This window comes from Pristiophorus japonicus, chromosome 3 (assembly GCF_044704955.1).
Source record: "Pristiophorus japonicus isolate sPriJap1 chromosome 3, sPriJap1.hap1, whole genome shotgun sequence".
Taxonomy (NCBI): domain Eukaryota; kingdom Metazoa; phylum Chordata; class Chondrichthyes; family Pristiophoridae; genus Pristiophorus; species Pristiophorus japonicus.
This window is the reverse complement of record NC_091979.1, coordinates 9,057,288-9,082,226: the sequence shown is the minus strand read 5'-3', so window position 1 is coordinate 9,082,226 and position 24,939 is coordinate 9,057,288. Positions and strand designations below refer to the sequence as shown.

The 24,939-nt window shown below is 49.4% G+C and overlaps 2 protein-coding genes across 3 annotated transcripts in view; one reads left to right on the top strand and one right to left on the bottom strand.

Moving 5' to 3' along the window:
* Positions 1 to 6,915, bottom strand: part of LOC139260449 (uncharacterized) — a 54,004-nt gene extending 47,089 nt beyond the window's left edge. The window contains exons 1-3 of the mRNA XM_070877012.1: positions 6,836 to 6,915; positions 3,284 to 3,463; positions 1,147 to 1,190 (exon numbers count right to left, since the gene is read on the bottom strand). Coding sequence (XP_070733113.1) covers positions 1,147 to 1,190; positions 3,284 to 3,386 — 147 coding nt within the window. The 5' untranslated portion in view covers positions 3,387 to 3,463; positions 6,836 to 6,915. The remainder of the gene's footprint in view (positions 1 to 1,146; positions 1,191 to 3,283; positions 3,464 to 6,835) is intronic.
* Positions 6,916 to 6,964: 49 nt separating this feature from the next.
* ankzf1 (ankyrin repeat and zinc finger peptidyl tRNA hydrolase 1) overlaps positions 6,965 to 24,939 on the top strand; it is a 70,528-nt gene continuing 52,553 nt past the window's right edge. For both annotated transcript variants that reach the window (XM_070875174.1, XM_070875173.1), the window contains exons 1-4: positions 6,965 to 7,133; positions 15,392 to 15,501; positions 16,565 to 16,661; positions 17,249 to 17,469. In XM_070875174.1, the coding sequence (XP_070731275.1) occupies positions 6,986 to 7,133; positions 15,392 to 15,501; positions 16,565 to 16,661; positions 17,249 to 17,469 (576 nt within the window). In that variant the 5' untranslated portion in view covers positions 6,965 to 6,985. The remainder of the gene's footprint in view (positions 7,134 to 15,391; positions 15,502 to 16,564; positions 16,662 to 17,248; positions 17,470 to 24,939) is intronic.

Sequence of the window (24,939 nt, the reverse complement as noted above, 5' to 3'; positions counted from 1 at the left end):
ACAGATATCTCCGAGGGAGTGGGACTGAGAGACACCAGTCTGTGTACAGATATCTCCGAGGGAGTGGGACTGAGAGACACCAGTCTGTGTACAGATATCTCCGAGGGAGTGGGACTGAGAGACACCAGTCTGTGTACAGATATCTCCGAGGGAGTGGGACTGAGAGACACCAGTCTGTGTACAGATATCTCCGAGGGAGTGGGACTGAGAGACACCAGTCTGTGTACAGATATCTCCGAGGGAGTGGGACTGAGAGACACCAGTCTGTGTACAGATATCTCCGAGGGAGTGGGACTGAGAGACACCAGTCTGTGTACAGATATCTCCGAGGGAGTGGGACTGAGAGACACCAGTCTGTGTACAGATATCTCCGAGGGAGTGGGACTGAGAGACACCAGTCTGTGTACAGATATCTCCGAGGGAGTGGGACTGAGAGACACCAGTCTGTGTACAGATATCTCCTGAAGGATCTGTTTCTCCACACCAGATGCACTTGAATTGGTAAAGGCCTTGTTCCCATAAGCCCACTGTCACTGACAGCAGCTGTTGGTGTATGTATTGGGTTGCGCTTGGATATTAATATCTTGGTACCTTATTACTTTTCGCACAATAATAACAGCTGAAAGGCATCCCATGTGTCTTCTATGTAAAGCATTGACATCCAGCTGGTAAATGTAGAGGGACGTGATCGGGAGCCGGGAGAGGCGAGGGTTCAGGGCCCAGAGGAGCCGAGGGCCCTAGGGCCCTGGGGCAGCACGGGCCAGCGCACACTGTGCGATATGTGTAGCGCACTAGGTCTGTGCAGCAGAGCTGGTCTCCAGTCGTCCTGGTTAACCCTTGCCACTGTCAAGCCCGTGTGGTGGCTGGTGTACAACGGTCACCCCACGTTAAAAAAATCCACGCACAGGCATCTTCCACCCTTCAGGATGTAGTTCGGGACCTGGAATGTTAGCTCCTTCATTGAAATACCTGTTAACTCAGCCTTTTTGGCGTGGAAGGCATTCATCCTCGTTTCGAGGGACTGCCTACGATGATGGTGGTTTTAGGCAAATAACTGGAACCAGCGCGACTCCCCCCCCGCCCCCGCCCCCCTCACTGGGAGGCTGGTGGGACAGCCTGTGTATGAGCAACAGTCCGAAAGGATATTCTGGAGAAGAACAGGTCCAGGTTTTCGATGTGGTGCCATGGAGCTACAGAAAATGAAACAGTGGGATTAGAGATTTATCAGAAACCCTTTGAGCAGATACCACACAGGAGACGATTGGAGAGGATTGAACTGAGGGAGGGGAGCAAACAGGACAAAGACTGGCAAGAAGGGAGGAGACGGAGCGGTTTGGTGAACGGCCACTTGGCTGGTGGTGTCTGTCGCACAGGATTTGGTGCTGGGACCACTGATTTGGAGATGGGTTAGAGGGACTGGTCACTAAAATAGGAGGCAGAGTAAATGTTTGAGGATCAGAGGAAGCGGTGAGGAGAGATTGAGAAGATGTGGGAAAAGGGAAAAAAAAAAAGACGGAGTTCAATGTCCATAACCGTCAGGTGGAACATTCTGGTTAAAAATATAAAAGTTATCAGAAGCAGTACCACGGAATCGAGGAAGACTTGCTTCCATCTTAAAATGAGTCCTTAGGTGGCTGAACAGTCCAATACGAGAACCACAGTCTCTGTCACAGGTGGGACAGATAGTCGTTGAGGATATGGGAGGGTGGGACTGGTTTGCCGCATGTTCTTCCCGCTGCCTGCGCTTGATTTCTGCATGCTCTCGGCGACGAGACTTGAGGTGCTCAGCACCCTCCCGGATGCACTTCCTCCACTTTGGGCGGTCTTTGGCCAGGGACTCCCAGGTGTCAGTGGGGAGATTCCAATTTGTCAGGAACACTGGGTTTATTAGAAGAGCTGTAGAATGTGAAAGCGGAGATGGAGTGGAGAATCACGCACAGTTAGACACGGTTACCGTGTTGGGCTTCACCCTGCAGGAAGGATGCGGAGGTGAGAGGGGATGCTACAGATTGAAGCGAAGAAAATACCAAATGCAGAGAAATACAGGAAACATTGGCGCTGTATTCATTCAAACAGAGCAGAGTAAAGTGTGATTTGATAGAGACGGTTAAAATAATGAAGGGATGGGACAGAATGCTCCTAGAACGAGGGGACATGGATACAAAATTAAACTGAGGAGATTTAGGAGAGAGCAGGAGAATTTAGTTTACATTGAAGGTTCGAAGGCTGAGGAATTCACTCACCGAGTTAGTGATTCAATCAGAGACCAGAGGAACATTCCAGAATAGGCGAGAGAGGTACGTGGGAAGGGGGCAGGGGGCAAGGGGGTACAGTCCCACACACACTGACTCTCACTGGGGTACAGTCCCACACACACCGACTCTCACTGGGGTAGTCCCACACACACTGACTCTCACTGGGGTACAGTCCCACACACACTGACTCTCACTAGGGTACAGTCCCACACACACTGACTCTCACTGGGGTGCAGTCCCACACACACTGACTCTCACTGGGGTACAGTCCCACACACATTGACTCTCACTGGGGTACAGTCCCACACACACTGACTCTCACTGGGGTACAGTCCCACACACACTGACTCTCACTGGGGTACAGTCCCACACACACCGTCTCTCACTGGGGTACAGTTCCATGGGCAACAGGCTACCTCTCGGATCACGTCCCGTCACGTTTGACAAATTTAATACACTGACCGATAGGGTACATTAAGGGTGTTGTGTATGGATTTTCTGAAGGCATTGAATAAGGTGCTTCACGAGGGGCTTTTTACAAAAATTCAGCTGTGTGGTGTGAGGAAATGCAGCAGATGGAAAGAGAATCGGTCAACGGACAAGAAACAAAGAGCTGAGGAAAACGGGTGAGGCTCGGATTGGAGAAGGGTTGGAAGTGGGGTATCCCAGGGGTCAGTACTGGGTCCATTTTTACTCTCGGTGTTTAGGTAGATGACTTGGGCTTTTGGTATCAGGAACACGAGCTCAAAGTTTGTGGACAACAGAAAAGGAAGCGGTTTGGCAAAGAGCAAGCATTGCAGCAAGCCCAGGAGATATCGACAGCTTGGCGGGGTGGGCAGGCAGGGGGCGACTGCAGTTTAAGGTGGGGAAGTGAGAGGTGATAGATTTTTTTGCCGACAAAGCAAGGAGTGGGAGTGAGCACTGAAGAGGGTGCGGATAAATTGAGACCGTCCCGGGTCCATGCGCTGAAACTGTGATAATGGGAACTGGGAAACGAGGGAGGGAGGGAGGGCGAATGTACAACTTACATTTGCTTCCATCGGCCACGTGAACCAGCAGGTCCTCCTCCCCGGGCGGGGAGTCGGTGTAGGAGGACTGCAGCCGGTGGTACTCGGTGGTGAACTCTGCCATCGCTCACCTGGTGCCAGGCACTCCCCTCATCATCCAATGACACCGGAGGGCTCCCCGACACACAGCAAGGCCAAAACCTACCACAAGATCAAAAGGTCACATAACGCCAACATTGGGAGCCAGCGCAGGGTCGCGACAGTTTCGATCCACAGCCCCTTTCAAAGCCTGAGATCTCAAACTGCTCCGACTAATGGCGCTGTGATCCCAACACTCGCAACAGCCCAACTCAAAGCTCAGACAAAAGGAACAGCAGGAGAGAAACAGAATTTCAACCTCCGCCCCCCCCTGAGGAAGGGGAGGTTCCCCAGAGCCAGCTGTGGCTGCGTGGCTCGCACTCTCAGCTCTGAGTCCGAAGGTTATGGGTTTGAGTCCCACTCCAGAGACTGAAGCACAACAATCTAGGCTGACACACCAGTGAGGTGCTGAGGGAGCGCTGCACTGCCGGAGGGGCAGCAGTGCTGAGGGAGCGGCGCACCGCCGGAGGGGCAGTGCTGAGGGAGCGACGCACCGCCGGAGGGGCAGTGCTGAGGGAGCGGCGCACCGCCGGAGGGGCAGTGCTGAGGGAGCGACGCACCGCCGGAGGGGCAGTGCTGAGGGAGCGACGCACCGCCGGAGGGGCAGTGCTGAGGGAGCGACGCACCGCCGGAGGGGCAGTGCTGAGGGAGCGACGCACCGCCGCAGGGGCAGTGCTGAGGGAGCGACGCACCGCCGGAGGGGCAGTAATGAGGGAGCGGCGCACCGCCGGAGGGGCAGTGCTGAGGGAGCGTCGCATTGTCGGAGGGGCAGTGCTGAGGGAGCGACGCACCGCCTGAGGGGCAGTGCTGAGGGAGCGACGCACCGCCGGAGGGGCAGTGCTGAGGGAGCGACGCACCGCCGGAGGGGCAGTGCTGAGGGAGCGACGCATTGTCGGAGGGGCAGTGCTGAGGGAGCGACGCACCGCCTGAGGGGCAGTGCTGAGGGAGCGTCGCACCGCCGGAGGGGCAGTAATGAGGGAGCGCCGCACCGCCGGAGGGGCAGTAATGAGGGAGCGACGCACCGCCTGAGGGGCAGTGCTGAGGGAGCGACGCACCGCCGGAGGGGCAGTGCTGAGGGAGCGACGCACCGCCGGAGGGGCAGTGCTGAGGGAGCGACGCACCGCCTGAGGGGCAGTGCTGAGGGAGCGACGCACCGCCTGAGGGGCAGTGCTGAGGGAGCGACGCACCGCCGGAGGGGCAGTGCTGAGGGAGCGACGCACCGCCTGAGGGGCAGTGCTGAGGGAGCGTCGCATTGTCGGAGGGGCAGTGCTGAGGGAGCGACGCACCGCCGGAGGGGCAGTGCTGAGGGAGCGACGCACTGTCGGAGGTGCCACTTTTCGGATAGGACGGTAAACGACGGTTGTCTACCCTCTCGGGTGGATGCAAGAGATCGATTTTGAAGAAGGGAAAGGGAGATCTCGCCTGTGTCCAAGCCAATAGTTATCATTACTAAAAGCACATTATCTGGTCATTATGACATTGCTGTTTGTGGGAGCTGGCAGAGTGCCGATTGGCTGCCGCGTTTCCCACATTACAAGTAACTACACTTCATAAGTCCGTCACTGGCTGTCAAGAGATTTGGGACGTCCTGAGATGGTTAAAGGCGCTATAGAAATGCAAATCTTTCTCACTTTACTCTGCATCTAAACCGTGTTGCACCTGCTACAGGAGTGCCTGATAGGATATCAGTGATACCCCGAGTGAGAGTCAGTGTATGGGGGACCTGTACCCCAGTGAGAGTCAGTGTGTGTGGGACTGTACCCCAGTGAGAGTCAGGGTGCGTGGGACTGTACCCCAGTGAGAGTCAGGGTGCGTGGGACTGTACCCCAGTGAGAGTCAGGGTGCGTGGGATTGTAACCCAGTGAGAGTCAGGGTGCGTGGGACTGTACCCCAGTGAGAGTCGGTGTGTGGGGGACTGTACCCCAGTGAGAGTCGGTGTGTGTGGGACTGTACCCCAGTGAGAGTCAGTGTGTGTGGGACTGTACCCCAGTGAGTGTCGGTGTGTGGGGGACTGTACCCCAGTGAGAGTCAGGGTGCGTGGGATTGTAACCCAGTGAGAGTCAGGGTGCGTGGGATTGTAACCCAGTGAGAGTCGGTGTGTGGGGGACTGTACCCCAGTGAGAGTCAGGGTGCGTGGGACTGTACCCGAGTTATTAGAGGGGTGAGCGATGTGAAAAGATTAAGCAATAAATTTAGAAATTTAGAAACATAGAAAATAGGTGCAGGAGCAGGCCATTCAATGAGTTCATGGCTGAACATGAAACTTCAGTACCCACTTCCTGCTATAGAAACATAGAAAATTTGTTACATACCCGGCCACAGAGCTGCAACAGTGTGGAGCGTGGAGACAGAAAGTGCGACTGAAAGCACTGAATTGCGAAATTTCAGTTTCAGTTTCAATTTTGGTGTTCAGTCTCCAGCTCAGAGCTGTCACACCCACAAACTCACGCTTATGCTGAACTGCCTCACGTTTTGTTGTTAGCAGAAGCCCAAAAATACTCACCACATCCGCCAGGACATTTATATAACACTTTTCACCACCTCAGGATGCTGCAAAGCGCTTGACATCTATTGATGTACCTTTGAAGAAGGCTCACAATTGTAAAATGGGAAACGCAGCAGCCCATTTGCGCACAGCAAGCTCCCACAAACAGCAATGTGATAATGACCAGATAATGATTTTAGTGATGTTGGCTGAGGGATAAATAAAGGCTCAGGACGCTGGGTATAACTCCCCTGCTCATGAGCAGTGGTCATGGGACCTTTTACTTCCAGCTAAGAGCAGACGGGACCTCAGTCTAATGTCTCATCCATAAGAAGGTCCGTCCGACAGTGCAGCACTCCCTCAGTACTGCCCCTCCGACAGTGCAGCACTCTCTCAATACTGCCCCTCCGACAGTGCAACGCTCCCTCAGCACTGCCCCTCCGACAGTGCGGCACTCCCTCAGTACTGCCCCTCCGACAGTGCAGCGCTCCCTCAGTACTGCCCCTCCGACAGTGCGGCACTCCCTCAATACTGCCCCTCCGACAGTGCGGCCCTCCCTCAGTACTGCCCCTCCGACAGTGCGGCACTCCCTCAGTACTGCCCCTCCGACAGTGCGGCACTCCCTCAGTACTGCCCCTCCGACAGTGCGGCGCTCCCTCAGTACTGCCCCTCCGACAGTGCGGCGCTCCCTCAGTACTGCCCCTCCGACAGTGCGGCACTCCCTCAGTACTGCCCCTCCGACAGTGCAGCACTCCCTCAGTACTGCCCCTCCGACAGTGTGGTGCTCCCTCAGTACTGCCCCTCCGACAGTGCAGCGCTCCCTCAGTACTGCCCCTCCGACAGTGCGGCCCTCCCTCAGTACTGCCCCTCCAACAGTGCAGCGCTCCCTCAGTGCACAGCCCCTTCCCCCGCCATCCCGGGGCCCGGGTTGGGCCTCCAGTCGCCTGTACCTGAAGTCGAGACCGCTCGCTGTCCCTCAGCCCGAGGCCTCCCTCCCTCTCTCTCTCTGGGCCCGGAATGACAACAACAGCCACCGGAAACACTGGCTCAGCGGGGCGGAAGTGCCAGTGTGCGGGGGGCCGCGCCTGCGCAGTGTGGCTATGGCGGCAGTGCGCTCGGTGTTCGAGGCCGCGGGCCCGGCCCGGGGGTTGCAGCTGGTGGAGGGGCCGGGCCTGGGCCTGGGCCTGGGCCACGGACAGGGCCAGGGCCGGGGGGAGCAGGCGGCGGACCTAGGCCCGGACACAGCAGGTACAGGGGGAGGGGAGGCTGAGTGAGCGCAGGTCCCGCCTCTGGGTCACAGGCCGCGGGGCAGTGCTGAGGGAGTGCCGCACTGTCGGAGGGGCAGTACTGAGGGAGTGCCGCACTGTCGGAGGGGCAGTACTGAGGGAGCGCCGCACTGTCGGAGGGGCAGTACTGAGGGAGCGCCGCACTGTCGGAGGGGCAGTACTGAGGGAGTGCCGCACTGTCGGAGGGGCAGTGCTGAGGGAGCGCCGCACTGTCGGAGGGGCAGTGCTGAGGGAGCGACGCACTGTCGGAGGGGCCGCCTTTCGGATGAGACGCTAAACCGAGGCCCCGTCTGCCCTCTCAGGTGGACGTAAAAGATTTAGAAGAAGAGCAGTGGAGTTCTCCCTGGTGTCCTGGGGTCAATAGTTATCCCTCAATCAACATAACAAAAAAAAAACATTATCCGGGTCATTATCACATTGCTGTGTGTGGGAGCTTGCTGTGCGCCCCACATTACAACAGTGACTACACTCCAAAAGTGCTTCATTGGCTGTAAAATGCTTTGAGATATCCAGTGGTCGTGAAAGGCGCTATATAAATCTAAGTCTTTCTCTCTTCCAAAGAAAACAAATCCAGCCTATCCAATCTTTCCTCATCGCTAAAATGTTCCAGTCCAGGCAACATCTTCGTAAATCTCCTCTGTACCCTCGCTAATGCAATCAGATCTTTCCTGTAATGTGGTGACCAGAACTGCACGCAGTACTCCAGCTGTGGCCCAACTGTGTTTTATACAGTTCAAGCATAACCCCCCCCTGCTCTTGTATTCTATGCCTCGGCTAATAAAGGGAAGTATCCCATATGCCTTCTTAACCACCTTATCGACCTGGCCTGCTACCTTCAGGGATCTGTGGACACTCCAAGATCCCTCTCATTCTCTACACTTCTCAGTGTCCTATCATTTATTATGCATTTCCTTGCCTTGTTAGCCCTCCGCAAATGTATTATCTCACACTTTTCTGGATTGAATTCCATTTTTCACTGTTCTGCCCACCTGACCAGTCCATTGATGTTTTCCTCCAGTCTACAGGTTAGAAACATAGAACATAGTTAAAAGTTAAAGCACATGGGATTGGAGGTAGTGTGCTGACATGGATTGAGAACTGGTTGTCAGACAGGAAGCAAAGAGTAGGAGTAAATGGCGATTTTTCAGAATGGCAGGCAGTGACTAGTGGGGTACCGCAAGGTTCTGTGCTGGGGCCCCAGCTGTTTACACTGTATATTAATGATTTAGACGAGGGGATTAAATGTAGTATCTCCAAATTTGCGGATGACACTAAGTTGGGTGACAGTGTGAGCTGCGAGGAGGATGCTATGAGGCTGCAGAGCGACTTGGATAGGTTAGGTGAGTGGGCAAATGCATGGCAGATGAAGTATAATGTGGATAAATGTGAGGTTATCCACTTTGGTGGTAAAAACAGAGAGACAGACTATTATCTGAATGGTGACAGATTAGGAAAAGGGGAGGTGCAACGAGACCTGGGTGTCATGGTACATCAGTCATTGAAGGTTGGCATGCAGGTACAGCAGGCGGTGAAGAAAGCAAATGGCATGTTGGCCTTCATAGCGAGGGCATTTGAGTACAGGGGCAGGGAGGTGTTGCTACAGTTGTACAGGACCTTGGTGAGGTCACACCTGGAGTATTGTGTACAGTTTTGGTCTCCAAACCTGAGGAAGGACATTCTTGCTATTGAGGTAGTGCAGCGAAGGTTCACCAGACTGATTCCCGGGATGGCGGGACAGACATATCAAGAAAGACTGGATCAACTGGGCTTGTATTCATTGGAGGTCAGAAGAATGAGAGGGGACCTCATAGAAACGTTTAAAATTCTGACGGGGTTAGACAGGTTAGATGCAGGAAGAATGTTCCCAATGTTGGGGAAGTCCAGAACCAGGGGACACAGTCTAAGGATAAGGGGTAAGCCATTTAGGACCGAGATGAGGAGGAATTTCTTCACCCAGAGAGTGGTGAACCTGTGGAATTCTCTACCACAGAAAGTTGTTGAGGCCAATTCACTAAATATATTCAAAAAGGAGTTAGATGGAGTCCTTACTACTCGGGGAATCAAGGGGTATGGTGAGAAAGCAGGAATGGGGTACTGAAGTTGCATGTTCAGCCATGAACTCATTGAATGGCGGTGCAGGCTAGAAGGGCCGAATGGCCTACTCCTGCACCTATTTTCTATGTTTCGATGTTTCTATAGGTGCAGGAGTAGCCCATTCAGCCCTTCGAGCCTGCACTGCCATTCAATGAATTCCTGGCTGAACATGCAACTTCAGTACCCCATTCCTGCTTTCTCACCATACCCCTTGATCCCCCTAGTAGTAAGGACTACATCTAACTCCTTTTTGAATATATTTCGTGAATTGGCCTCAACAACTTTCTGTGGTAGAGAATTGCACAGGTTCACCACTCTCTGGGTGAAGAAGTTCCTCCTCATCTCGGTCCTAAATGGCTTACCCTTTATCCTTAGACTGTGACCCCTGGTTCTGGACTTCCCCAACATTGGGAACATTCTTCCTGCATCTAACCTGTCTAAACCCGTCAGAATTTTTAACGTTTCTGTGAGATCCCCTCTCATTCTTCTGAACTCCAGTGAATACAAGCCCAGTTGATCGAGTCTTTCTTGATATGTCAGTCCCGCCATCCCGGGAATCAGTCTGGTGAACCTTCGCTGCACTCCCTCAATAGCAAGAATGTCCTTCCTCAAGTTAGGAGACCAAAACTGTACACAATACTCCAGGTGTAGCCTCACAAGGCCCTGTACAACTGTAGTAACACCTCCCTGCCCCTGTACTCAAATCTCCTCGCTATGAAGGCCACTTAACTGCCTGCTATACCTGCATGCCAACCTTCAATGACTGATGTACCATGACACCCAGGTCTCGTTGCACCTCCCCTTTTCCTAATCTGTCACCATTCAGATAATAGTCTGTCTCTCTGTTTTTACCACCAAAGTGGATAACCTCACATTTATCCACATTATACTTCATCTGCCATGCTCACTCACCTAACCTATCCAAGTCACTCTGCAGCCTCATAGCATCCTCCTCGCAGCTCACACTGCCACCCAACTTAGTGTCTTCCGCAAATTTGGAGATACTACATTTAATCCCCTCGTCTAAATCATTAATGTACAATGTAAACAGCTGGGGCCCCAGCAGAGAATCTTGCGGCACCCCACTAGTCACTGCCTGCCATTCTGAAAAGTACCCATTTACTCCTCCTCTTTGCTTCCTGTCTGACAACCAGTTCTCAATCCACGTCAGCACACTACCCCCAATCCCATGTGCTTTAACTTTGCACATTAATCTCTTGTGTGGGACCTTGTCGAAAGCCATCTGAAAGTCCAAATACACCACATCAACTGGTTCTCCCTTGTCCACTTTACTGGAAACATCCTCAAAAAATTCCAGAAGATTTGTCAAGCGTGATTTCCCTTTCACAGATCCATGCTGACTTGGACTAATCATGTCACCTCTTTCCAAATACGCTGCTATGACATCCTTAATAATTGATTCCATCATTTTACCCACTACTGATGTCAGGCTGACCAGTCTATAATTCCCTGTTTTCTCGCTCCCTCCTTTTTTAAAAAGTGGGGTTTCATTGGCTACCCTCCACTCCATAGGAACTGATCCAGAGTCTGTGGAATGTTGGAAAATGACTGTCAATGCATCCGCTATTTCCAAGGCCACCTCCTTAAGTACTCTGGGATGCAGTCCATCAGGCCCTGGGGATTTATCGGCCTTCAATCCCATCAATTTCCCCAACACAATTTCCCAACTAATAAGGATTTCCCTCAGTTCCTCCTTCTTACTAGACCCTCTGACCCCTTTTATATCCAGAAGGTTGTTTGTGTCCTCCTTAGTGAATACCGAACCAAAGTACTTGTTCAATTGGTCTGCCATTTCTTTGTTCCCCGTTATGACTTCCCCTGATTCTGACTGCAGGGGACCTACGTTTGTCTTTACTAACCTTTTTCTCTTTACATATCAATAGAAACTTTTGCAGTCCGTCTTAATGTTCCCTGCAAGCTTCCTCTCGTACTCTATTTTCCCTGCCCTAATCAAACCCTTTGTCCTCCTCTGCTGAGTTCCTTCCTCACCATCAACCACACGGCCAATTTTTGTATCGTCTGCAAACTTCATAATCATGCCTCTCTACATTCAAGTCTTAAATCGTTGATATATACCCCAAAAGGCAAGGGACCCAGCAATGAGCCCTGCGGAATCCCACTGGATACATCCTTCCAGTCACCCTTTGTCATTGAGACAATTTTGGATCCAACGTCACTTTTCCTTGGATCCCCTGGGCTTTTATCTTTGACCAACCTGTCATGTGGAACCCTGTCAAAGGCCTTGCTAAAATCCATATAAAATACATCAGATACACTACCCTCATTGACCATCCTCGTTACTCCCTCAAAGAATTCCATCAAGTTAGTCAGACATGACCTCTTAACAAATCCTTGCTGACTGCCCTTGATTAATCTGTGACTTTCTAAATGACGATTAATGATACTGTCCCTCAGAATTTTTTCCAATAATTTTCCCACCACTAAGGTTAGGCTGACTAGCTTATAATTACTCGGTCTATCCCTTTCTCCCTTTTTAAACAAAGGTACAACGTTAGCAGTCCTCTGACACCTATGGCCAGAGAGGATTGGAAAATGATGGTCAGAGCCTCTGCTATTTCCTCACTTGCTTCTCTAAACAGCCTGGGATACATTTCATCTGGGCCTGGTGATTTATTTACTTTCAAGGATGCTAAACCTCTTAATACTTCCTCTCTCTACATTTATTCCATTTCATAAGAACATAAGAATTAGGAACAGGAATTAGGCCATCTAGCCCCTCGAGCCTGCTCTACCATTCAACAAGATCATGGCTGATCTGGCCGTGGACTCGGCTCCACTTACCTGCCCGCTCCCCGTAATCCTGAATTCCCTGATTGGTTAAAAATCTTTCTATCTGTGACTTGAATACATTCAATGAGCCAGCCTCAACTGCTTCCTTGGGCAGAGAATTCCACAGATTCACAACCCTCTGGGAAAAGAAATTCCTTCTCAACTCAGTTTTAAATTGGCCCCCCCCCCGTATTTTGAGGTTGTGCCCCCTAGTTCAAGTCTCCCCGACCAGTGGAAAAAACCTCTCTGCCTCTATCTTGTCTATCCCTTTCATTATTTTAAATGTTTCTATAAGATCACCCCTCATCCTTCTGAACTCCAATGAGTAAAGACCCAGTCTACTCCATCTATCATCATAAGGTAACCCCCTCATTTCCGGAATCAGTCTAGTGAATCGTCTCTGTACCCCCTCCAAAGCTAGTATATCCTTCCTTAAGTAAGGTGACCAAAACTGCACGCAGTACTCCAGGTGCGGCCTCACCAATACGCTGTACAGTTGCAGCAGGACCTCCCTGCTTTTGTACTTCATCCCTCTCGCAATTTCATATTTCACACTCCTCCTCCTCCTTAACTACAATGTCTACATTGTCCCTCTCTTCTGTGAAGACAGACGCAAAGTATTCATTAAGAACCATATCTTCTGCCTCCACACACAGGTTATCTTTATGGTCTCTATAGGCCTTTCTCTTTCACTCGTTCTTCTCTTCCCATTAAAGGCGCTTCTTTGAAGAAATAACAACGAGTAGACGAGGGTAATGTAGTAGACATAATATATTTGGATTTTTAAAAGGACTTTGATAACGTACCGCATAGTAGACTCATGTCTAATGTCAGAATGTTGAGCTAGGAGACATATAGCAGAATGGATAGCAAGTGGAGTGGGGCTTAAAGGTAGTTATTCAGATTGGCAAATGGTGTTGCATGAGGATCGGTTCTGGGACCACTTTTCACGATTTACATGCCAGACACGAGACTCCCAAAGCAAGCGCTCTACTCGGAACTCCTTCACGGCAAACGAACCAAAGGTGGGCAGAGGAAACGTTTCAAGGACACCCTCAAAGCCTCCCTGATAAAGTGCAACGTCCCCACCGACACCTGGGAGTCCCTGGCCAAAGACCGACCTAAGTGGAGGAAGTGCATCCGGGAGGGCGCTGAGCACCTCGAGTCTCGTCGCCGAGAGCGTGCAGAGACCAAGCGCAGGCAGCGGAAGGAGCGTGCGGCAAACCTGTCCCACCCTCCCCTTCCCTCAACCACTGTCTGTCCCACCTGTGACAGGGACCGTGGTTCCCGTATTGGACTGTTCAGCCACCTAAGGACTCATTTTTAGAGTGGAAGCAAGTCTTCCTCGATTGCGAGGGACTGCCTATGATGATGATTTAACGATTTTGGAGTGGGAAGTACAATTTAAAAATGCCAAATGAGGATGCAGTTAATACAGAGAACTGACAAAAATACAGGAAGACATAAATAAGCTCGCAGAATGGGCGTGTAATTGGCAAATTAACTTCACTGTCGATCAGTGTGAGGTAGTACACTTTGGGCGGAAGAATAAGGAGGCGACCTGCTCGTTGGAAAATAAGAATCTAAATGGGTGACAGAGCAGGGGCATACACAGAGCACTAAAAGTAGCGACGCAGGTTCACAAGGCCATTAACGAAGCAAGCCAAGCACTAGGGTTCATTTCTCGGGGGATAGAATTGAAAAATGATAAGTTATGTGAATCTTGTATCGAGCCTTGGTTAGACCACGCTTGGAGATCTGTGTCCAGTTCTGGTCTCCATGTTATAAAAAGGATTATATCGGATATACGGCACAGAAATACACCATTCGGCCCAACCAGTCCATCACAGCGTTTATGCTGCACTCGAGCCTCCTCCCATCTTTCCTCGTCTAACTCTATCAGTATAACCCTCTATCCCCTTCTCCCCCATATGCTTGTCCAGTCTCCCCTTAAATACATTGATACTATTCGCTTCAACCCACTCCCTATGGTAGCGAGTTCCACTTTCTGGGTGAAGTTTCTTCTGAATTCCCTGTTGGATCTCTGGATGACTATCTTATATTGATGGCCTCTAGTTATGCTCTTCCCCACAAGTGAAAACATTCTGTATCCACTCGATCAAAATCTTTCATCATTTTAAGGACCTCAGTTAGGTCACCCCCTCCCCCTCCCCACCTCAGTCTTTTTTCAAGCAAAAAGAGACCCAGCCTGTTCATCCTTTCCTGATAGGTATTCCCTCGTATTTCTGTATCATCCTTGTAAATCTTCTCTGCGCCCTCTCCAGTGCCTCTATATCCTTTTTATAATGGATATAGTTCTGGCAACCAGAACTGTACGCAGTGCTCCTTTGGCGGTCTTTGGCCAGGGACTCCCAGGTGTCGGTGGGGAGAATGTTACAATGCTGGAGAGAGAGGATGTCTCTGGAGGGGTCAAGGACAGAATCTATTTGGTTGGAGTTGAGAAACAGAGGTGCCATTACACTGCGAGGTGTACTCGCTACAGTCCGCCAACTCGTGGGAAGGATATAGAGGAGCAAACCTGCAGGGAAATTACGGAGGGTTGCGAGAACTATAGAGTAGTGATAATGGGAGACAGCAACTATCCTATTATAGACTGGGATAGTAATAGTGTAAAGGGCAGAGAGGGGGAAGAATTTCTGAAGTGTGTTCAGGAGTAATTTCTTGATCAGTACGTTTCCGACCCGACGAGGGAGGAGGCATTGCTGGATCTGGTTCTGGGGAATGAGGTGGGTCAAGTGGCAGCAGAGGAACATTTAGGGAACAGTGATCATAGTATCATAAGGTTTAGATTAGCTATGGAAAAGGACAAGGAGCAATCTAGAGTAAAATACTTAATTGGAGCAAGGGAAATTTCAGTGGGATGAGAACGGATCTGACCCGGGTAAATTGGAATCCAAGATAACCAGGGGGCACAGATTTAAGGTGATTGGTAAACGAACCAGAGGCAGCATGAGGAAAACGCCTTACACAGTAAATGATTGGAATTTGGAGTGCACTGCCTGATAGGGTGGATCCAGATTCAATAGTAGCTTTCAAAAGGGGGTTGGGTAAGTACCTGAAGGAGAAAAATTTGCAGGAATATGGGAAAAGAGCGGGGGGAGTGGGACTAATGATTGCTCTTGGAGAGACCCAGAGTTCATTGAATGGGCCGTATGGCCTGTTCCAGCTGCTGTACTGTTGGAGGATGCTATAGACGTTGATCTGACTGGCCTGGTTCTGTGCTCTACATTCTAGGCAATATGTAACGGTAAGCTGTGTGTTAAACAACTAATCACTAAGCCACTTCCTGTGCAGGGAGCGATGAAGTCAGTGGCAGCACCAATGAAGGACGGCCACTTCCTGAGATCTCGGACAAGATGTACTGCTCAGCGTGTCAGTGTAACTTCGACCGTCGAGAAGATCAGGTAAACGCCAGGCACCGGGTGGTGGGCTGTGTGATCGCCATGGTTACATCGGGCAATGGACTGTGTGATCCCCATGGTTACAGCAGCCGATGGGCTGTGATCACCATGGTTACACCGGGTGATGGGCTGTGTGATCCACATGGTTACAGCGGCCAATGGGCTGTGTGATCCCCATGGTTACAGCGTGCAATGGGCTGTGTGATCCCCATGGTTACACCGGGCGGTGGGCTGTGATCGCCATGGTTACACCGGGCGATGGACTGTGTGATCCCCATGGTTACAGCAGCCGATGGGCTGTGTGATCACCATGGTTACACCGGGTGATGGGCTGTGTGATCCCCATGGTTACAGCGGCCGATGGGCTGTGTGATCACCATGGTTACACCGGGTGATGGGCTGTGTGATCCCCATGGTTACAGCGGCCGATGGGCTGTGTGATCAGCATGGTTACACCAGGCAATGGGCTGTGTGATCCCCATGGTTACAGCAGCCGATGGGCTGTGTGATCACCATGGTTACACCAGGTGATGGGCTGTGTGATCCCCATGGTTACAGCGGCCGATGGGCTGTGTGATCACCATGGTTACACCGGGCAATGGGCTGTGTGATCCCCATGGTTACAGCAGCCAATGGGCTGTGTGATCCCCATGGTTACACCGGGCGGTGGACTGTGTGATCCCCATGGTTACACCGGGTGGTGGGCTGTGTGATCGCATGGTTACACCGGGCGATGGACTGTGTGATCCCCATGGTTACAGCAGTCGATGGGCTGTGTGATCACCATGGTTACACCGGGCAATGGGCTGTGTGATCACCATGGTTACACCGGGCGATGGGCTGTGTGATCGCCATGGTTACACCGGGCGATGGGCTGAGAGATCGCCATGGTTACATCGGGTGATGGGCTGTGTGATCGCTATGGTTACCTCGCAGTATCTGGTCATTCCCCTCGCAGTGAGTGAGTGGCCATCTGCTGTGGGGAACAGAATCAGGACGTGTCTTTAGGAAGCTCGATCTGCAGCTTTGCTCGTCACTTAACACAATGTTCTCTCTGTTTGCCCAGACTGAGCACTATAAACTGGACTGGCACAGGTTTAACCTGCGGCAAAGACTCATGGGGGCTCAACCTGTCACCGCCGAGAGCTTCGAGAAAATCGCAGGTACCTGATTCTCCAGTCACCTCAGATTTACACACTGCTTCAGGGAGCTTTACTCTGTATCTAACCCCCTGTACCTGCCCTGGGAGTGTTTGATGGGACAGTGTAGAGGGAGCTTTACTCTGTATCTAACCCCCTGTACCTGCCCTGGGAGTGTTTGATGGGACAGTGTAGAGGGAGCTTTACTCTGTATCTAACCCCCTGTACCTGCCCTGGGAGTGTTTGATGGGACAGTGTAGAGGGAGCTTTACTCTGTATCTAACCCCGTGCTGTACCTGCCCTGGGAGTGTTTGATGGGACAATGTAGAGGGAGCTTTACTCTGTATCTAACCCCGTGCTGTACCTGCCCTGGGAGTGTTTGATGGGACAATGTAGAGGGAGCTTTACTCTGTATCTAACCCCGTGCTGTACCTGCCCTGGGAGTGTTTGATGGGACAGTGTAGAGGGAGCTTTACTCTGTATCTAACCCCGTGCTGTACCTGCCCTGGGAGTGTTTGATGGGACAGTGTAGAGGGAGCTTTATTCTGCCATGGCCCCTGTGTCCCGTCAGTCAATGCTTGCTCTGTGATCCTGTCATTTCTCTCCCACAGGTGAGATCTCCAGTATTTCCGGCTCTGATTCCGAGGAGTCCGGTTCCGACTCTGAGCCCGAGCGGCTGCAGTGTCGCAAAATCCAGAATGTTGTGTGTCTCGAGGGCGAGGATATTCCTGGAGAGGGGCAGCCCCGAGGTCGGCGGGGTCATCGCGTTATCTTCCGGTCCGAGGACGGCGAGTACCTTTCCGTCTATCGCTGTATTCTGCAGGGGAAGCAGGTAAGGGCCAGGCCTTCCTGCCTCATCAAACCCAAAAGGAACAGGAGTCGGCCATTCGGCCCCTCGAGTCTGCTCCGCCATTCAATGAGATCGTGTCTGACCTCAGCTCCACTTTCCTGCACTGTTCCCATATCACTTGATCCCCTTAATATCCAAAAATCTATCAATCTCTGTCTTAAATATACTCAACGACTGAGCCTCCACAGCCCTATGGGGAAGAGAATTCCAAAGATTCACCACCCTTTAAGTGAAGAAGTTTTTCCTGATCTCAGTCCTAAATGGCCGACCCCTTATTCTGAGACTGTGACCCCTGGTTCGAGACTCCCCAGCCCCGGGGGAAACATCCTCCCTGCATCTACCCTGTCAAGCCCTGTAAGAATTTTGTATGTTTCAATGAGATCACCTCCTTCTAAATTCTAGAATTATTTATATAGGCCTAGTTTCCTCAGTCTTTCCTCATAGGACAATCCCCCCATCCCAAGAATAAGTTTGGTGAATCTTGTTTGTCCTCTAAGGCAAGTATATCCTTCTGTAAGGTAAAGAGACCAAAACTGTACACGGTACTCCAGGTGTGGTCTCACTAAGACTATATATAATTGTAATAAGATGTCTTTGTAATGGAAAACAGGGAAATGGCAGAGACGTTGAACAAAATATTTTGTATCGGTCTTCATGGTAGAAGACACTAAAAGCATCCCAATAGTGAATAATCAAGGAGCTATAGGGAGGGAGGAACTAAATACAATCACTATCACTTATGAAGTCGTATTCAGTAAAATAATGGGACTAAAGGCAGACAAGTCCCCTGGACCTGAGTCTTAAAAGAAGTGGCAACAGAGATAGTGGATGCATTGGTTGTAATCTACCAGAATTCCCTGGATTCTGGGGAGGTCCCAGCACATTGTAACGCCACTATTTAAAAAAGGAGGCAGACAGAAAACAGGAAACTATAGACCAGTTAGCCTAACATCTGTCGTTGGGAAAATGTTGGAGTCCATTATTAAGGAAGCAATAGTGGGACATTTGGAAAAGCATAATTCAACCAAACAGAGTCAGCATGGTTTTATGAAAGGGAAATCATGTTTGAAATATTTTCTGGAGTTCTTTGAGGGTGTAACGAGCAGGGTGGATAAGAGGGAACCAGTGGATGTGGTGTATTTGGATTTCCAGACAGCATTTGATAAGGTGCCACATAAAAGGTTACTTCACAAGATAAAAGTTCACGGGGTTGAGGGTAATATATTAGCATGGATAGAGGATTGGCTAACTAACAGAAAACAGAGAGTCGGGATAAATGGGTAATTTTCCAGTTGGCAAACAGTGACTAGTGGGGTGAGCAGGGATCAGTGCTGGATCTTCAACTATTTACAATCTATATTAATGACTTGGATGAAGGGAACGAGTGTAATGTAACCAAGTTTGCTGATGATACAAATATGGGTGGGAGAGCAAATTGTGAGGACACAAAAAATCTGCAAAGGGATATGCGCAGGCTAAATGAGTAGGCAAAAATTTGATAGATGGAGTATAATGTGGGAAAGTGTGACATTATCCATTTTGGCAGAAAAAAATAGAAAAGCAAATTATAATTTAAATGGAGAAAAATTGCAAAATGCTGCAGTACAGAGAGACTTGGGAGTCTTTGTGCACGAAACACAAAAAGTGAGTATGCAGGTACAGCAAGTGATCAGGAAGACAAATGGAATGTTGGCCTTTACTGCAAGGGGGATAGAATATAAAAGCAGGGAAGTACTGCTACAACTGTACAGTGTATTGGTGAGGCCACACCTGGAGTACTGCATGCAGTTTTGGTCTCCGTATTTAAGGAAGGATGTACTTGCATTGGAGGCTGTTCAGAGAAGGTTCACTCGGTTGATTCCGGAGATGAGGGGGTTGACTTACAAAGATAGGTTGGGCCTCTACTCATTGGAGTCCAGAAGAATGAGAAGTGATCTTGTCGAAACATATAAGATATGAGGGGGCTCGACGAGATGGTAATCTCAGGATTGCTACCAGTGCCACGTGCTAGTCAGAGTAGGAATCGCAGGATAGTTCAGATGAATACGTAGCTTGAGGAGTGATGCAGAAGGGAGGGATTCAAATTCCTGGGACATTGGAACCGGTTCTGGGGGAGGTGGGACCAGTACAAACTGGACGGTCTGCACCTGGGCAGGACCGGAACCAATGTCCTAGGGGGAGTGTTTGCTGTTGTAGAGGGGTTAAACTAATATGGCAGGTGGATGGGAACCTATGCAGGGAGACAGAGGGAAGTAGAATGGGTGCAGAAGCAAAAGATAGAAAGAAGAAAAGTAAAAGTGGAGGGCAGAGAAACCCAAGGCAAAAATCAAAAAGGGCCACATTACAGCAAAATCCTAAAGGGGCAAAGTGTGTTAAAAAGACAAGCCTGAAGGCTCTGTGCCTCAATGCAATAAGATGGATGAATTATCTGCAGCAATTAATGAATATGATATAATTGGCATCACGGAGACATGGCTCCAGGGTGACCAAGGCTGGGAACTCAACATCCAGGGTATTCAGCATTTAGGAAGGATAGACAGAAAGGAAACGTTGCTGGTTAAAGAGGAAATTAACGCAATAGTTAGGAAGTACATTAGCTTGGATGATGTAGAATCTGTATGGGTGGAGCTGCGGAATACCAAAGGGCAGAAAACGCTAGTGGGAGTTGTGTACAGACCACCAAACAGTAGTAGTAAGGTTGGGGACAGCATCAAACAAGAAATTAGGGATGCATGCAATAAAGGTACAGCAGTTATCATGGGCGACTTTAATCTACATATTGATTGGGCTAACCAAACTGGTAGCAATACGGTAGAGGAGGATTTCCTGGTGTGTATAAGGGATGGTTTTCTGTACCAATATGTCGAGGAACCAACTAGAGGGCTGGCCATCCTAGACTGGGTGTTGTGTAATGAGAAAGGACTAATTAGCAATCTTGTTGTGCGAGGCCCCTTGGGAAGTGACCATAATATGGTAGAATTCTTTATTAAGATGGGGAATGACTCAGAGACTAGGGTCCTGAACTTAAGGAAAGGTAACTTCGATGGTATGAGACGTGAATTGGCTAGAATAGACTGGTGAATAATACTTAAAGGGTTGACGGTGGATAGACAATGGCAAACATTTAAAGATCACATGGGTGAATTCAACAATTGTACATCCCTGTCTGGGGTAAAAATAAAACGGGGAAACATAGAAAATAGGTGCAGGAGTAGGCCATTCGGTCCTTCTAGCCTGCACCGCCATTCAATGAGTTCATGGCTGAACATTCAACTTCAGTACCCCATTCCTGCTTTCTCGCCATACCCCTTGATCCCCCTAGTAGTAAGGACCTCATCTAACTCCTTTTTGAATATATTTAGTGAATTGGCCTCAACAACTTTCTGTGGTAGAGCATTCCACAGGTTCACCACTCTCTGGGTGAAGAAGTTCCTCCGCATCTCGGTCCTAAATGGCTTACCCCTTATCCTTAGACTGTGACCTCTGGTTCTGGACTTCCCCAACATTGGGAACATTCTTCCTGCATCTAACCTGTCTAACCCCGTCAGAATTTTAAATGTTTCTATGAGGTCCCCTCTCATTCTTCTGAACTCCAGTGAATACAAGCCCAGTTGATCCAGTCTTTCTTGATAGGTCAGTCCCGCCATCCCGGGAATCAGTCTGGTGAACCTTCGCTGCACTCCCTCAATAACAAGAATGTCCTTCCTCAGGTTAGGAGACCAAAACTGTACACAATACTCCAGGTGTGGCCTCACCAATGCCCTGTACAACTGTAGCAACACCTCCCTGCCCCTGTACTCAAATCCCCTTGCTATGAAGGCCAACATGCCATTTGCTTTCTTAACCGCCTGCTGCACCTGCATGCCAACCTTCAATGACTGATGTACCACGACACCCAGGTCTCTTTGCACCTCCCCTTTTCCTAATCTGTCACCATTCAGATAATAGTCTGTCTCTCTCTTTTTACCACCAAAGTGGATAACCTCACATTTATCCACATTATACTTCATCTGCCATGCATTTGCCCACTCACCTAACCTATCCAAGTCGCTCTGCAGCCTCACAGCATCCTCCTCGCAGCTCACACTGCCACCCAACTTAGTGTCATCCGCAAATTTGGAGATACTACATTTAATCCCCTCATCTAAATCATTAATGTACAGTGTAAACAGCTGGGGCCCCAGCACAGAACCTTGCGGTACCCCACTAGTCACTGCCTGCCATTCTGAAAAGTACCCATTTACTCCTACTCTTTGCTTCCTGTCTGACAACCAGTTCTCAATCCATGTCAGCACACTACCCACAATCCCATGTGCTCTAATTTTGCACATCAATCTCTTGTGTGGGACCTTGTCGAAAGCCTTCTGAAAGTCCAAATATACCACATCAACTGATTCTCCCTTGTCCACTCTACTGGAAACATCCTCAAAAAATTCCAGAAGATTTGTCAAGCATGATTTCCCTTTCACAAATCCATGCTGACTTGGACCTATCATGTCACCTCTTTCCAAATGCACTGCTATGACATCCTTAATAATTGATTCCATTATTTTACCCACTACCGATGTCAGGCTGACCGGTCTATAATTCCCTGTTTTCTCTCTCCCTCCTTTTTTAAAAAGTGGGGTTACATTCGCTACCCTCCACTCTATAGGAACTGATCCAGAGTCAATGGAATGTTGGAAAATGACTGTCAATGCATCCACTATTTCCAAGGCCACCTCCTTAAGTACTCTGGGATGCAGTCCATCAGGCCCTGGGGATTTATCGGCCTTCAATCCCATCAATTTCCCCAACACAATTTCCCGGCTAATAAGGATTTCCCTCAGTTCCTCCTCCTTACTAGACCCCCCGACCCCTTTTATAACCGGAAGGTTGTTTGTGTCCTCCTTCGTGAATACCGAACCAAAGTACTTGTTCAATTGGTCCGCCATTTCTTTGTTCCCCGTTATGACTTCCCCTGATTCTGACTGCAGGGGACCTACGTTTGTCTTTACTAACCTTTTTCTCTTTACATATCTATAGAAAGTTTTGCAATCCGTCTTAATGTTCCCTGCAAGCTTCTTCTCATACTCCATTTTCCCTGCCCTAATCAAACCCTTTGTCCTCCTCTGCTGAGTTCTAAATTTCTCCCAGTCCCCAGGTTCGCTGCTATTTCTGGCCAATTTGTATGCCACTTCCTTGGCTTTAATACTATCCCTGATTTCCCTTGATAGCCACGGTTGAGCCACCTTCCCTTTTTTATTTTTATGCCAGACAGGAATGTACAATTGTTGTAGTTCATCCATGCGGTCTCTAAATGTCTGCCATTGCCCATCCACAGTCAACCCCTAAAGTATCATTCGCCAATCCATCCCAGCCAATTCACGCCTCATACCTTCAAAGTTAGCCTTCTTTAAGTTCTGGACCATGGTCTCTGAATTAACTGTTTCATTCTCCATCCTAATGCAGAATTCCACCATATTATGGTCACTCTTCCCCAAGGGGCCTCGCACAACGAGATTGCTAATTAATCCTCTCTCATTACATAACACCCAGTCTAAGATGGCCTCCCCCCTAGTTGGTTCCTCGACATATTGGTCTAAAAAACCATCCCTTATGCACTCCAGGAAATCCTCCTCCACCGTATTGCTTCCAGTTTGGTTAGCCCAATCTATGTGCATATTAAAGTCACCCATTATAACTGCTGCACCTTTATTGCATGCACCCCTAATTTCCTGTTTGATGCCCTCCCGAACATTACTACTACTGTTTGGAGGTCTGTACACAACTCCCACTAACGTTTTTTGCCCTTTGGTGTTCTGTAGCTCTACCCATATAGATTCCACATCATCCAAGCTAATGTCCTTCCTAACTGTTGCCTTAATCTCCTCTTTAACCAGCAATGCTACCCCACCTCCTTTTCCTTTTATTCTATCCTTCCTGAATGTTGAATACCCCTGGATGTTGAGTTCCCAGCCCTGATCATCCTGGAGCCACGTCTCCGTAATCCCAATCACATCATATTTGTGATGGTAGCTCAACTGTGGCTAACAAGGGAAATTAAGGATATTGTTAAATCCAAGGAAGAGGCATATAAATTGGCCAGAAAAAGCAGCAAACCTGAGGACTGGGAGAAATTTAGAATTCAGCAAAGGAGGACAAAGGGTTTAATTAGGAGGGGGAAAATAGAGTATGAGAGGCAGCTTGCTGGGAACATAAAAATTGACTGCAAAAACTTCTATAGATATGTGAAGAGAAAAAGATTCATGAAGACAAACATAGGTCCCTTGCAGTCAGGTGAATTTATAATGGGGAACAAAGAAATGGCAGACCAATTGAACAAATACTTTGGTTCTGTCTTCTCGAAGGAAGACAGAAATAATCTTCCGGAAGTACTAGGGGACTGAGGGTCTAGTGAGAAGGAGGAACAGAAGGAAATCCTTATTAGGCTGAAATTGTGTTCGGGAAATTGATGGGATTGCAGGCCGCTAAATCCCCGGGGCCTGATAGTCTGCATCCCAGAGTACTTAAGGAAGTGGCCCTAGAAATAGTGGATGCATTGGTGATCATTTTCCAACAGTCTATCGATTCTGGATCAGTTCCTACGGACTGGAGGGTAGCTAACATAACACCACTTTTTAAGAAAGGAGGGAGAGAGAAAACGGGTAATTATAGTCCAGTTAGCCTGACATCAGTAGTGAGGAAAATGGTGGAATCAATTATTAAAGACGAAATAGCAGCGCATTTGGAAAGCAGTGACAGGATCGGTCTAAATCAACATGGATTTATGAAAGGGAAATCATGCTTGACAAATCTTCTGGAATTTTTTGAGGATGAAATTCGTAGAGTGGACAAGGGAGAACCAGTGGATGTGGTGTATTTGGACTTTCAAAAGGCTTTTGACAAGGTCCCACACAAGAGATTGGTGTGCAAAATTATAGCACATGGTATTGGGGGTAATGTACTGACGTGGATAAAGAACTGGTTGGCAGACAGGAAGCAGAGAGTCGGGATAAACGGGTCCTTTTCAGAATGGCAGGCAATGAATAGTGGGGTGCCGCAGGGCACAGTGCTGGGACCCCAGCTATTTACAATATACATTAATGATTTGGATGAGGGAATTGAGTGTAATATCTCCAAGTTTGCCGATGGCACTAAACTGGGTGGCGGTGTGAGCTGTGAGGAGGATGCTAAGAGGCTGCAGGGTGACTTCAACAGGTTAGGTGAGTGGGCAAATGCATGGCAGATGCAGTATAATGTGGACAAATGTGAGGTTATCCACTTTGGTGGCAAAAACACAAAGGCAGAATATTATCTCAATGCCGGCAGATTAGGAAAAGGGGAGGTGCAACGAGACCTTGGTGTCATGGTACATCAGTCATTGAAAGTTGGCATGCAGGTACAGCAGGCGGTGAAGAAGGCAAATGGTATGTTGGCCTTCATAGCTTGGGGTTTTGAGTATCGGAACAG